The sequence below is a fragment of the Anopheles coluzzii genome, chromosome 3 (assembly GCF_943734685.1).
Source record: "Anopheles coluzzii chromosome 3, AcolN3, whole genome shotgun sequence".
Classification (NCBI taxonomy): Eukaryota; Metazoa; Arthropoda; class Insecta; order Diptera; family Culicidae; genus Anopheles; species Anopheles coluzzii.
In genome coordinates, this window is record NC_064671.1 from 87065365 (window position 1) to 87077811 (window position 12447).

At 41.3% G+C, this 12447-nt stretch overlaps 1 protein-coding gene across 8 annotated transcripts in view; it reads right to left on the bottom strand.

Moving 5' to 3' along the window:
- Positions 1-777: 777 nt before the first annotated feature.
- The window catches only part of LOC120957082 (D-beta-hydroxybutyrate dehydrogenase, mitochondrial), a 43468-nt gene continuing 31798 nt past the window's right edge, over positions 778-12447 (bottom strand). For all 8 annotated transcript variants that reach the window (XM_040379065.2, XM_040379061.2, XM_040379058.2 and 5 more), the window contains exons 4-7: positions 5124-5327; positions 1629-1782; positions 1179-1537; positions 778-1111 (exon numbers count right to left, since the gene is read on the bottom strand). In XM_040379065.2, the coding sequence (XP_040234999.1) occupies positions 953-1111; positions 1179-1537; positions 1629-1782; positions 5124-5327 (876 nt within the window). In that variant the 3' untranslated portion in view covers positions 778-952. The remainder of the gene's footprint in view (positions 1112-1178; positions 1538-1628; positions 1783-5123; positions 5328-12447) is intronic.

Here is a 12447-nt window from a genome sequence, read left to right on the forward strand (position 1 = left end):
GTAATAAAAAAGTTTATTTATTGTAAAAAAACTCTTAGCACTATTTATAAACAGGTTTTCATAAAGGCAAATGTATCGAAACTAATAGATACAATGCTTAGTTATACATAGTAAATGTTATAAGGGTATTTTTGTTTTTTCCAGTGATATATTATGCTACGGTCAAATCTAAAACTCAGCCATTGCTTTCACCGAGCATCCTGAGGAACGATTTGGAGAACGGAGAACGTCAGATCGACGTGCTCTAGCGTGAGCAGGCCAACAAGAGAGAGATACAGAGAGAGAGGGAGATAGAGAGATAGAAGGAGATGGAGATAGAGAGAGCAAGTGAGAGAGAGAGAGAGAGAGAGAGAGAGAGAGAGAAAGATATGGTGGGGTGGGGGATTTGCTAATAACAAAAAGTGATTTTCACTCTATTCGTTATACCCTATACGACTCAAATAGTCATGCAAATGTATAAAACCTGCATTAAAAAGGAACGTAGGCATTATAACATTCTTCGCCGTAATGTTGAAAAAAAATGAATGATTTTTCCGAAATCATTCGAGCTTATTCGACGATCGATCGAGCTTTTAGCTTTTCCCATAAAGTCGAAGCTTCCACAACATCAAATTGTAAAAGAGCTTTCACGAAGATGTAACGAATGTGTTGCATAGGAAACTTTGTTCTGTGGATTTTAGCGCAGGATAGCTACATTTGTTTTTTTTCCGGTTGGCAGATAAATTCGTAAAGATGCATGAAAATTGTCTTTTAAGAATGAAACAAAACCTCAACATGTTTAACATGTATGTGTCATCTATTTTTCTAATCAAAACCAAAGCAATATTGCTTTATTACACAGAGGTTTACTAGTTAACTAAGCAACACTACAACATATCCTAAAACAGAACATCAAATCGCTATGAAAACGAAGGGACACACATTTCGACACTTATGGCACAGTCGTCCGTGGCTAAGCTTTGTAAAAGATCTCGTACAGCAGGGTGGGCATATACTCCGCGGCGATGATTTGAAACTTTTCCTTGAACGTTAGTGGGGTGTAGCGAAATACGGGAAAGGTGCGCACGATTGCGTCGGACAACGAACGAACCGTCGCCTGGAAGTCTCCATCCTGGTAGGGAGAACATGTAGAACGTTTATTTTCGACAGAAGTTAAATCCAACGCAATGACCGCTTACCCCGTAGCAGAAAGGTTCCAGCGAACGGATGGCCTGCTCGAAGTAATCCTCACCGTACGTGTTCTTCTGCTCGTCGCTCAACAGCGACCACATCGTTTTGGCCTGTTCGCGCATATCCTCATCGTTCAGCCAAGCATCGCCCGCCGTCAGCTCGCTGGCGCAAACGATCGACACACCGACCTGACGGTTGGCCAGCTCCTTGCGCAGACACACGGCCAATCCTTCGATGGCGGCCTGAGTCGCACACAGCACACCGCGCACCGGAGAAGGCAAGTGGGCCAGTGCCGAGGAGAGGAACACGATTCTTCCCTTACCACTGCGAATCAGCGGCAGCATGATCTGTGTCAAGCGTGAGGCACCTGTAACCGGAAAAAAACACACGAAAAGAGCAAGCAAGATGGTTGATTTGGTAGGGAATTCGCACCACACCACGCACGATGGATCACTTACCGAGCACGTTAACGTCGAACGATTTCCGCAGCACCGGGAACGGAACCCACTCCAGCTCGCCGAGGGCATTCCACAGATCGCAGTGTACCAGTGCCCACAGGCCCGTTTCGCCCGCGGGTAGATGCTGGGCGACGTACAGCGAGGCTTCCAGCATCTGTCAGGCAAATGGAGGGAAAACAATTGAGCATGATTGGAGGCATTGCAGTGGGATTTTGTTTTTGGTCCCGTGTCGGTGCAGTGGAAGTTTTGCTTCTTCCCAGAAATGCGACCAACTGCCATCGCGCAGCCATCGGCACTAATAGGACGGGACGGTAAACATGCACCTTGGACGAAACAAAACAACCGTTCGCCGGAACTTGTGCCCCATGCCGAGCCGAGTATGACGCCCGGGTCCATTAAGAGAAGTTGAACAGCCAAAAATATGCATACCGGGAATGATGGCCTGGTCCGTTCAAACGGTTTTTGCGACAAGACGCGTAGTTTGAGCCGTGAGCGTTATGAACCATATCAGCGGCCGGCAGGGTTCGGCAAACCAGTGGGACACAATTTTGAGGCAAAGGTTAATAATAAATTTTTAGTAAAAAGCTGGTGTGCATATGTATAGCGTTTAATGAAAAGAAATGTTAAAACTTCGTACTCCTTTTGCCGAATAATAATAATAATAATAATAATAATAATAATAATAATAATAATAATAATAATAATAATAATAATAATAATAATAATAATAATAATAATAATAATGATAATAATAATAATAATAATATTAATAATAATAATAATAATAATAATAATAATCATAATAATAATAATAATAATAATAATAATAAAAATAAAAATAATAATAATAATAATAATAATAATAATAATAATAATATATTGTCATTTCTGTTCATTTTCTGTGAGTTTTGTAAGAAAATGTTTACGAGTTGTTTGATATCATTTAATGTTTCCTTAGTTGATTCAAACGTCCATTTCGTTCACTCTATTTTCATTTTATTTTTATTTTTTAGGAATTCAAGGTTTACAAGGATATAAAAAAAATATTATTTGATGAATAAAACTAATGACTAAAATCATCAAAATACTTTATAAAAGTGGCAATCCTGTCAGTACCACCGCGAAACCCTGTAAGTAGCTTCAGCAGTACTGGAGACCCCTAAGAAACAAGTGTATTTAGGACCGAAGGAAAGTCTCAAAGCAAGGTGTAAGTCAAAATAGTCATATGTCGATTATCTGTTAATATATAGTTTATAATTGAAGTTGATGAGTCAAAATCTAAATTATCGTGTATCGTTACTAATTTTGACTAATTTTATTTCAAAAGTCGTTTACACTATAAAAATATTAAAGTACTGGGTTTTTAACGAATTTTAATAAAAGAGAAAGTATGGATTATTAGTGATAGATTTAAAAAAATCTATAAAATTCTGCAAAATGACAACTTTTAACTGTCAAAAACCAAATTGTCGCATTTGCGGATCGTCGTAACTCGAGTGGGTGTTATTTAGAGGCACGTAGTACGGTCCTGTAGTGCGGTTGTTACTTGAAACACGAAAAAGAAAATATATTTGAGGTATAAGAATTGTCGTGTGAGTTGGTAATACAATGTACTTAATTCACTTAATAACAAAGCAATCTAAATGCAAGTAAACACATGCAAGTAAACACAATAATGATGAATTGCTTCTGAACGAAACAATTGCGGTCCACTGACCTAGTGCTCATTGTTCGTTTATGACAATGCTTTCAAATTTGATAATTTCGTACTGTGTGCCACTTTCCAGGAAAAATGGCACCATGCAAGCACCGTGTGACCGTGAAAAACGCACACATTTCCATAACGTCAAATGTCAAACGTTCTTGTGCTGGACAGCTTCCGAAATTCGAAGAAATACACTTCCTCGCCACGCTTTCGGGCTCGGTTGCATCCAACAAAAATATCAACTTTTCATAGAACCAAGGGGAAGCAACGCGAAGGCAATGCGGTCAACAAGTGTGGGTGTTGTGACCATTTGTGACACGAATTTAGGTAACAGTGTGGAATGCGGTAAAAGCCCGTGAGAAAATGCAACCCTGCACCGGCAATGGATGCTTTATGGATACTCAAACAAACTGCATAAGCTGTAAAGGAAAAATAGGGACACTAAAAGAGGATATATTTCCCAAAGCGCTGTAGCACGCTCTAGCGAAGGTGGATACCGCTACGGTTTGCGGGTTGCTTGAAGCATGAAAGCAATGTTCCAACGCTCGTCCAGTGTGTGGGTTGGAAATGTGCTAGATGATGACTTTTCCTTACCGATTCCTTTCAATAACATCCTTCCTTGCTCTCCTTCCCTTAGGACAGCGACGATGGAGGGCGAAGATTGAACGCTGAAGGCAAGGTATCCTTCCGTTCGAAAGGATATATCATAATTTAATTGGAAACAAACTGAAATTGCTTGAGTATAAACCATTCTCACCTACGCAACTTTCATCCTGTTTGACTTCTATTGGCGTGGCGGGGGACTTTAAAGCGGCAGTGGTGGAGGAATTGAAAAATGACCCACTCGCTGGCGTTTGGATTACGGCAGTAGGAGAGAATCGAGCATCCGAAAAAGGGTCGAATCGGAGCTGGATCTAGGTCAGCTAGCCAGGGAAGACGTTTGACACGAGTGTAAGAATCAGTGTGGAAACGATAACGAGCGGGGTCAGTGGGATGGATTTTCGCGGAATCGGGATGTGGGAACATGCTACATCGAAATAGCGCAGAATGATAAGCAGGACGCTGAAACAGTGAGATCCGGTCAGCTGGAAGTTGGGGAGGAATTTAAAGCAAATTTCTGGCGAACGAGTTCGTTCCGTCGATTCGTTGGAAGTGGGTTTTCGGAAGGTTTTGATCTCATCAGGGACGGTTTGTGACAAAAAAGTAAAAAGCGGGAAATGGGAGAAGACACCCGGGACCTTTTTTGGTGGAAACGAAAGTTCACCCACCAAACCCAATGGTTCGGTTTGGTTTCGGTAATTTGCCTTTTTCCGTAGCTTACAACGCTGCTTCGGAGCTGCTGCAAGGTGTATGTGGCGGATCGAGCGATGTAACTTTATTTATCATAATTCCATTTTCCAAAACGATCGTGACGGAAGATTGGCGGATGGGCGGGCAAGAAAGCGATGTTTTGACATTTTAAACCATTCAGCATCCAGCAGTCCGTATTGGAGCGTCATTTGAAAATGAAACTCATTTGCATTGCCAGCACCACAGGCCACGGGTAGCACGGGGTTCGTTTTTCTTTTCCTCTGCACTTTTCACTTCTAGCGAAAACGGAAAGCAAGTGAACCGCGCCAAACAGCAGTTATCATTCGCTCCGGGCTTTCGGCTTCTCCCTTTTCGAAAGCGTCTTTCATTATCATATTCAAATCAGCAGCGCCCAGCAATACGACCTATACACGTGCATTTGCAAAGTGCAGCGCAAAAATGGTTCTCGCAGTAGTATCCGTTCCACCACCGGCACTTACCTCCACCTCGCTGGTCACGTTCAGCTGGAGCAGCTTGAGACGCCCGGAGGAGGACTCCTTCAGTGCGGTCGCATCGTCGTTGTCCTGCAGCTTCTTGAACGCGCCGAACACGGTAAAGCCAAGGTCGTCCAGATATTTGGCAAGGGCACGGGCCAGCGGTGACTCACAGCCGGTAATGAGCACAGCCTTGCCGAGCGGTGAAATCTGCAACGAGAGAAAGGTTTGCCCGAGGTGAAAGTAAGAATTAAAAGCAATATCAATTTCCCGCTGGCAGGACTTTAACTGGTTTAAACTTTGCGTTAGTTTTGCTACACTTTGGTGCAATAATTAATACCAGGTTCGATTGCAATCGCCTTGAGGGTGCTTGATTGTCGATAAGAAAAGGCAAGGGAGCCAAAACAGCACAAAGAAAGGTCAAGAAATGGGTTTGGGTTGGGCTTTTTTCTTCTTACACTTCAATCTGGAGAGGTATTCGATAAATGTCATCGGGTTGATGAACCTGAGCCGTGCTGGAAAATCACGTGAAAGGTGAGCAAGTGTTTCGAGGTGTCAAAAACATCCATCCAGCTACCAAGAAGCTGCTGTGGCATCTGGATCGAATTGGTTTCTTTTTTAATTAATAGGAAAAGCAAAAAACGCTCTACAGAAGTAAACGCGGACAGGTGTGTGCCGATCTTTTTAGACCGATCTATCTTCATCAATCGTAAAGACACCGTGCGACACCGTCACTGAAAGGCATCCTTTCATACTGTGACTACTGTGGCGGGTTCATTCCATGAAAGCACTTCTCGCTAGCTTGCGCACAATACACATCGAGATGGTACCGTTAACGAGGTTTTCCTATAAGCAGAAGGAGAAAAAGTTATTTCCCCATAAGAAGCTCCTATTACAGAAGAATCGTTCGGTTCGGTTGGAATTTACTCATTTGTGAAAATAAACACGTCAGTTGAATGCGGTACGATAAACATTTTATGACTTGCTAGTTAATTCTTGTCGCGAGGCAGGGTTTGAGCTATGAAAAATTTGGTGGTTTTTATTGCATTTTCGCTTGTGAGATTCTTGTTAGTATGAGTAAATCATAGGAGAAGGGCGATAATTAACAAATACAGTACGGTTGGAAAACGCAATTGATAGCATGGGTCAAAATTTTAAATATTGGTGAAAATTTAGTAACTGATTTTGATTTTAGGTTTGTTGCCTTTATTTGTTTTTGCCTAACTGATTGACTCAATTACCCTTTATTTAGGATTGTTCTCTATGAATTAGAATGAATAGCCTAAAAAATTTAAAATAATCTGAACGCCCTAGAACCCGAAATTAAAGACTAATGTTGGGAACTAAAGTCAACTACCAAAAACGAGATATTAAAATAGAATGTTTTAAAAAGTCTTTCGAGTTTCCACTGTTGGTAGGAACGAAACGCTTTATCCTATCTTGCGGCTCTTTTTAATGCTTATCTTTCGTTTAGCTTCGTGTTTTACTCCTGTGATCGTTTTAACCCCCCGTTTATGACAAGTAGTTGAATACCGTTGGTGCAATATTCCAACAATTAAAGTTGATCGATACGTTAACATTGAGCAATTTAACAATGAAAAGAAAAAAAAGGAAAAAAGGCACTAAAAGCTAACCAATAAACCAATCAAAATAAAAGATAAACCAATCAAAATAAACAATGAATATTAAGACAAATTATCTAAGAAAGTAAGACAACAGACAATAAAGATATATAGAGGTGAAAGCGATCAAGCAAATTATTAAAAAGCCTTGTGATTTTACCAGTAAACTAAACCAACTAGGTATAGAGTCAATTCAATCGAGTCAATTTAATGTCTCGTAAAGAATGACAATTCCATATAATCCAATGAAAATAATTAGAGACAAAATCATTGTTATATTGAAAATAAAACGTATAACTTTTCGGTAAAAGTATTTTGGGACACGTATAGTATCAAAATAAAGAGATCAACCAAAAAAATGAAAGCTAACGAATAAACCAATTGATAGGAATCAAAGTCTATTTTGCAAAATCGGCAATGCACCAGATGTGTCAAATTTCATACTTATAATTTTTAAGATTTTTGTTAAATTTTGAGAAAATTACAGCACAACTCAATTAAGTATAAAAATAAACAGAAGAATTGGCAAAGGAAATCTGGTAGTATTCGATGGGTGTCGTTTGATGTTACCATTTAATTTATGTAGTCTACATCGTCGCAAGAACAGCCCACAGCGCATTGATGTTACTCCAACAGTACACATACCCACACATACACATACAGCAACGACATCCGCTGCAGAGATAATTGGCAAGTGCTTTGTGCCGTGCATACGAAAAATCTGCCTCCTACTTTGACTTTGTAACGGCGCAAAATGCCGATTAAGTAGTCCGACACCGAGAGGAACAAAACACAGCAAAAGTGCGATCCTTAAAGTGGGAACGTGCTGCCTTTATGAAGCTTTGCGGAGACATATGCAAAGTCAGGGAGGTGGGCAGGAGCTTCTCGCTGGAAGCTATACACGCCAAAAGACATTCGCTCTTTGTGCTTTGTGCGCTGTTGCACGGCAACGGTGACGGTGTTTCATATTTTATTCAATGCTATTATTATCTTTTGCAAATTTTCCTTCCCTCGAGCTAGAGCATAGCGCAAGCGGTTGCGAGACGATGAGCGATGAAGATCAGACGGCGTGTGCCGGATATTTGGCTGCAAAAGTTGAGCAAATTCTGACGATGTGATGCCCCTGTTGGGAGGGTTTTTTTGTTGCTTTCGGGAGAAATTTTGCTTACATCGTTTAGTTTAGGGTGGCTTCGTTGGCGAGGAGGCCCAAAGTAAACAGAACGTTTTCCTCCTCCCCTGAGCAATGGATCGGCTGTGGCAGTGTGCAAATTGAAGCATTTGATGTTGTGCCGAGTGATCGGCCCATTGCCTACGAGTGGTGGCTGCAAGTTGGCATGCCAGTCTCGAAGGACGATGTCTAATAATTTCTCATTACGATACAGTACAGCAAACATGTCGAACTTTGCGTTTGAGTGTACTTGTCTACATGGCTGCAGGTGGGTGTACTATTTGTTAAAAAAATATATAAAAATGCTTCAGATGGTCTTAGGACGGTTTCGGGGTTTAAATAAACCGTCACAGCTGTAGTCGATGCGATGCAACAAAGGCGATGAGTCGATAGAGTCATTTAGCAAACCCTGGCTCAATCACGAAAGTTATCTCTAGATAGGAATCACTCTCAAAATCTAAAACGCGTAGCAGGAAAGTAAATTTTGGCTCTTTTTGGAAGCGTCAGTTGCATAAATTCTCTTCCATCAGATGTTTAACAGTTCAAGGATTGTAACATTAACGACATTGACATTTCCTCGGTAGCTAAAGGTAGCATGGGTGAGAGCTTTGTTGATCCTCTCAATTCTCTCTGTTCCTTCTGTTCTTTTTCGTAGTATTCAGACAACTAAATCAATATCAAGTGATACGGTTATAGGTGGTGAGGAAAGAATATGCGTATTATTTATATTTTCCCTAAAAAACCAAATCAAACCCCTACTAATGAGCAAAAATGTGAAGTTTTGCTTCATATCGTTCTTCTTAATATTTTATTATAGCTTTTTATATATTTAATGCCTTAGATTTAGTCAGAAATTCTTCCAACGACATACACTTTACACTATGTATGTCAACTTTTAAGTGAACTAATGGCAACAAGGTAATCAAGACAATAAACGAACAAATTGTGCTTAACTGAATCTGATGATAGATTAAAGATCGCAGCTCTATATGAAATACGTTCGAGAACAACTCCGTTTCAGGTTCAATCAAAGTTGTGGCCGTGATACTGCCTTCTGCAGTATTTTTTAAATCATCCTTTGATTTATAGAACACACCAAGATCATTGACTTTGCTTTTGTCGTGTGCTCTGAATTCGTTTTTTACGATTCGTTAGCGCGGCCAGTCATGTCGTGAATGTCGCCGGCCTTGATGCTAAATATAGTGTAAAAAGCTGTTATTCGCGATGTAGATTTCAGGGCAAAAAATTGAGGCACAATTCACTGCTGATTTTAAAAATACTTTCCGCACCCAAAAAAAAAAAGGAACCAGACTCCTGAGTGGTTCGCATCATTCACGGTTAAGGTTAAGTGAAATGAGTCGCATTAAAGCACGAGACGAGACGATACGGATCGGATGAGATCTACGTCGCAAAAAAAAAACGATGAAGACTCCCGGCCCACCGGCCCATTCAATATGTCTGATAATAGCCGCTTTTGGAGTCAATTCTTGCCAAACGAGACGAGGCTGCTAGCAAACATTGACACAGACACACACACACACACATACACACTACGTCGATAGATACCCTTTTGCAAGCAGGATAATTTATTGTGATTATCATGGGCACAATGTTCCGTAACCTTGATAATGGTGGTAGAAGTGGAAGCATAATTCATGCAACTCTCGCAGCCCACCATACTTGGAGGGAACGTTTGAAGCGCTGCCAACCGAGAGAAGGCAGAAAGAGAGCCGAAAAAAAGGCCAGGCAGTGAACGAAAGGGCGTCTCCATGTGCTGCTCGAGCAAAACCATCCTTCTGCCCAAGAGGGAAAAGATGATTCTGACGACAGCTTCGTCTTGGGAGGCAAACAAAAAACGCAAAAGGTCACCTTTCTCGAAGCACCGGTACTTTCTTGAGCAAAATGAATCATACTATTGAAGTGACGAAATTAATATCCGTGTGCTGTAGTTTGCAATGAATTGCAAGCATCTGTATGCGTGTGCTGTCGTGGCCTCCTGTTTGACTCATCCTCAGCGCGACTCAACTCAGGATGTGCAGCAAACACAGTTTTCTCACGCCAACGCTCGAAAGAAAGTGACCGTTTCGATGGAAGCTGAAGATGAATCATAGAGAACCGTGTTTTCACGAGGATCGAAAAGGGAATAAAAATAAAAATAAAACAAAAACGCCAACACGAACAAACTTTAGAACCTCGACGACAACGGGCGACCATGCTTGCCTTCTGCACAGCGAATGCGTCACATACATTCAGGCGCTTCATCGACCAGAAAGCCATTACACAAATCTTCCCACATTGCGTTTTATGATACGCGCGTTTTAGTTCTGCCTTTCTTCGCAGCCGCCGCTCTTGTCTTCTTCGAATGAAAACGAATTTTCTTTGCTGCTCCTAGAACCCCCGTCCCACCCAGCGCTCCCTCCCTTCCCCCGTAGTTGAGTTCATTTTTATTTCGCGCTGTATTGAGATGTGCAATAAAAATAACGCACACTCACATATAGCGAGAGAGAGACACACATAGAGTTATGTGTGTGTGAGAGAGAGAGCCATGGGGTATAATCGTGGAAACAGGCAAATCAATTTTAGCGTTCTTTCTTTCTCTTGCTGTTCCTTGATCTCAGTACGTCCTTTGGTGTATCCTTTCGTCTGATGCTTCCCTTTGATCATGTCTTCTTTTTTTTTGGTGTGCGTGTGCGTGTATGTGTGTGTCTTTATTTTTATCTCTCTTTAGAAGTGACTGTTGGTTGTCTATTGGAACGTCACAACATTTCACTATGGGTTCATTCGAGCAAAAGTTCAAAAAGCTACAACATATGGTAAAACTTGCAAACGTGCTGTGTTTCTGTCACTTTGGCTTTATTATTTTATTCTTTTCTTCCTTATCTTCTTCTTCTTCTTCTTCTTCTTCTTCTTCTTCTTCTTCTTCTTCTTCTTCTTCTTCTTCTTCTTCCTTTTCTATTTTTATGTTCTTCTTTTTATTTATTTTCTTTTCGCGTTCTGTCTCCTTTTCTTCTCAGCTCTATTCTTTTCTTTTTTTTCCTTTCTATTTTCATTTTTTACTTTTATGTTGTCCTCTTCTATTCTCTGCGACGATCGCTTTTTCTTGTAGTTTATGTTCTTCTATTTCTTTTTATCATAGTTTAAATATCATTTTTCTGTATGTTTGCATTACTGTTTTCTCCCTGTAAGGAAAGAGAAAAAAGGAGTTGGATTGGGCAGAAAAAGATAGAAGGACATTTATTCTGATCAGAACCTTATCTAACATTACTTCTCTTAGAGCCCGTCGAATGGAACAAGAGCAAAGACGGTGATTGAGATTATGATAAGAGTAAAAAGTCTATGCAACAATAAAAATGACCTTACTCCAAAGCAAACGAACTTCGACCAATACACCCAAACAGAGTGGAACAAGGGGTCTGAGTAAAGTTTCAAGTAATAGTCGGTCGCAGATTTTTAGGCACAAGTTGGGCCATTGCGTTAGAAGAATGGAATACACAAATTTTACCCACTGTGCATTGGACATCTTTGGACTTTGCCTTGCAATGATTCTTGTCTGCTCACGCCATGTGCGTTCACAAGGGGGAGAAGGGGGGGGGGGGGGGGAGTCGGTTGAAAGTGAGATGTACCGTGTACCGAGTGGCTCGAGAAAGATTTCGATGAGATTGCGTGCGGTAACAGACGCCATCTTTCCGGCGATACCGGATCACGCGGACGCGGAAGTTCGCCCCACCACTACCGCAACAAATGCCGTCACGTAGGATTACAGGGTTTCCCACGATTTATTGGTTGGTTCCCAGCAATTTTTGGTGGGTTCCCATATTTTTTTGGTGCGTTCCCACGATTTTTTGGCCGTCTCCCAGAATTTTTTGGTCCAATTGTATTGATATCCAATCGGAAGATACCAATAAATTATGGGAAAAAACTAAAAATCTATGGGAACCCACCAAAAATTGATGGGAACCCACCAAAAAATCATGGGAACTGACCAATAAATCGCGGGAAACCCTGTATAACAAAACCCTGTCTTATCACCCTATAAGATAGAGAGAGAGGAAGAGACGTTAGTGGCTCGGTTCTTGACGTCTTGAGTCCTTGTCTAGCATTCATATCCGGACCCCGGAAGACCGGATTTCGTACGTGGGTTTAGCAGACTTCCGCCTACCCCGGTATCTCGGATCCTTCCATCGTTCCCCTTTTCCCCCCAGCAGTTGGGCTCATTTTTGTGCCAGAAGCCTCGTTCGAAGCCAGGCATCACTATTTCATTGAATAAAAATCACACCACTGGCCGGCTGGCATAACTATCCGTCCGTCCCTGGAGCAAACGCTCGAAATGGTAGGTTCTAGCGCTTCTTTGGTGCTCTTGTTCTTATACCGTGGCGTCGTTGCGGCCAGCGAATGAATGAATGAAAAGTTGTGCGCGTCCGTGGGAAAAACAACGCGAGTCGAGTCGCATCAATGAATGACAATGAGAGTGAGTCCTCCGAAAAAAAAACAAAACAAAAAAGGAATAGAAAATCGGTGAGTCATCCACAGTACAACACGA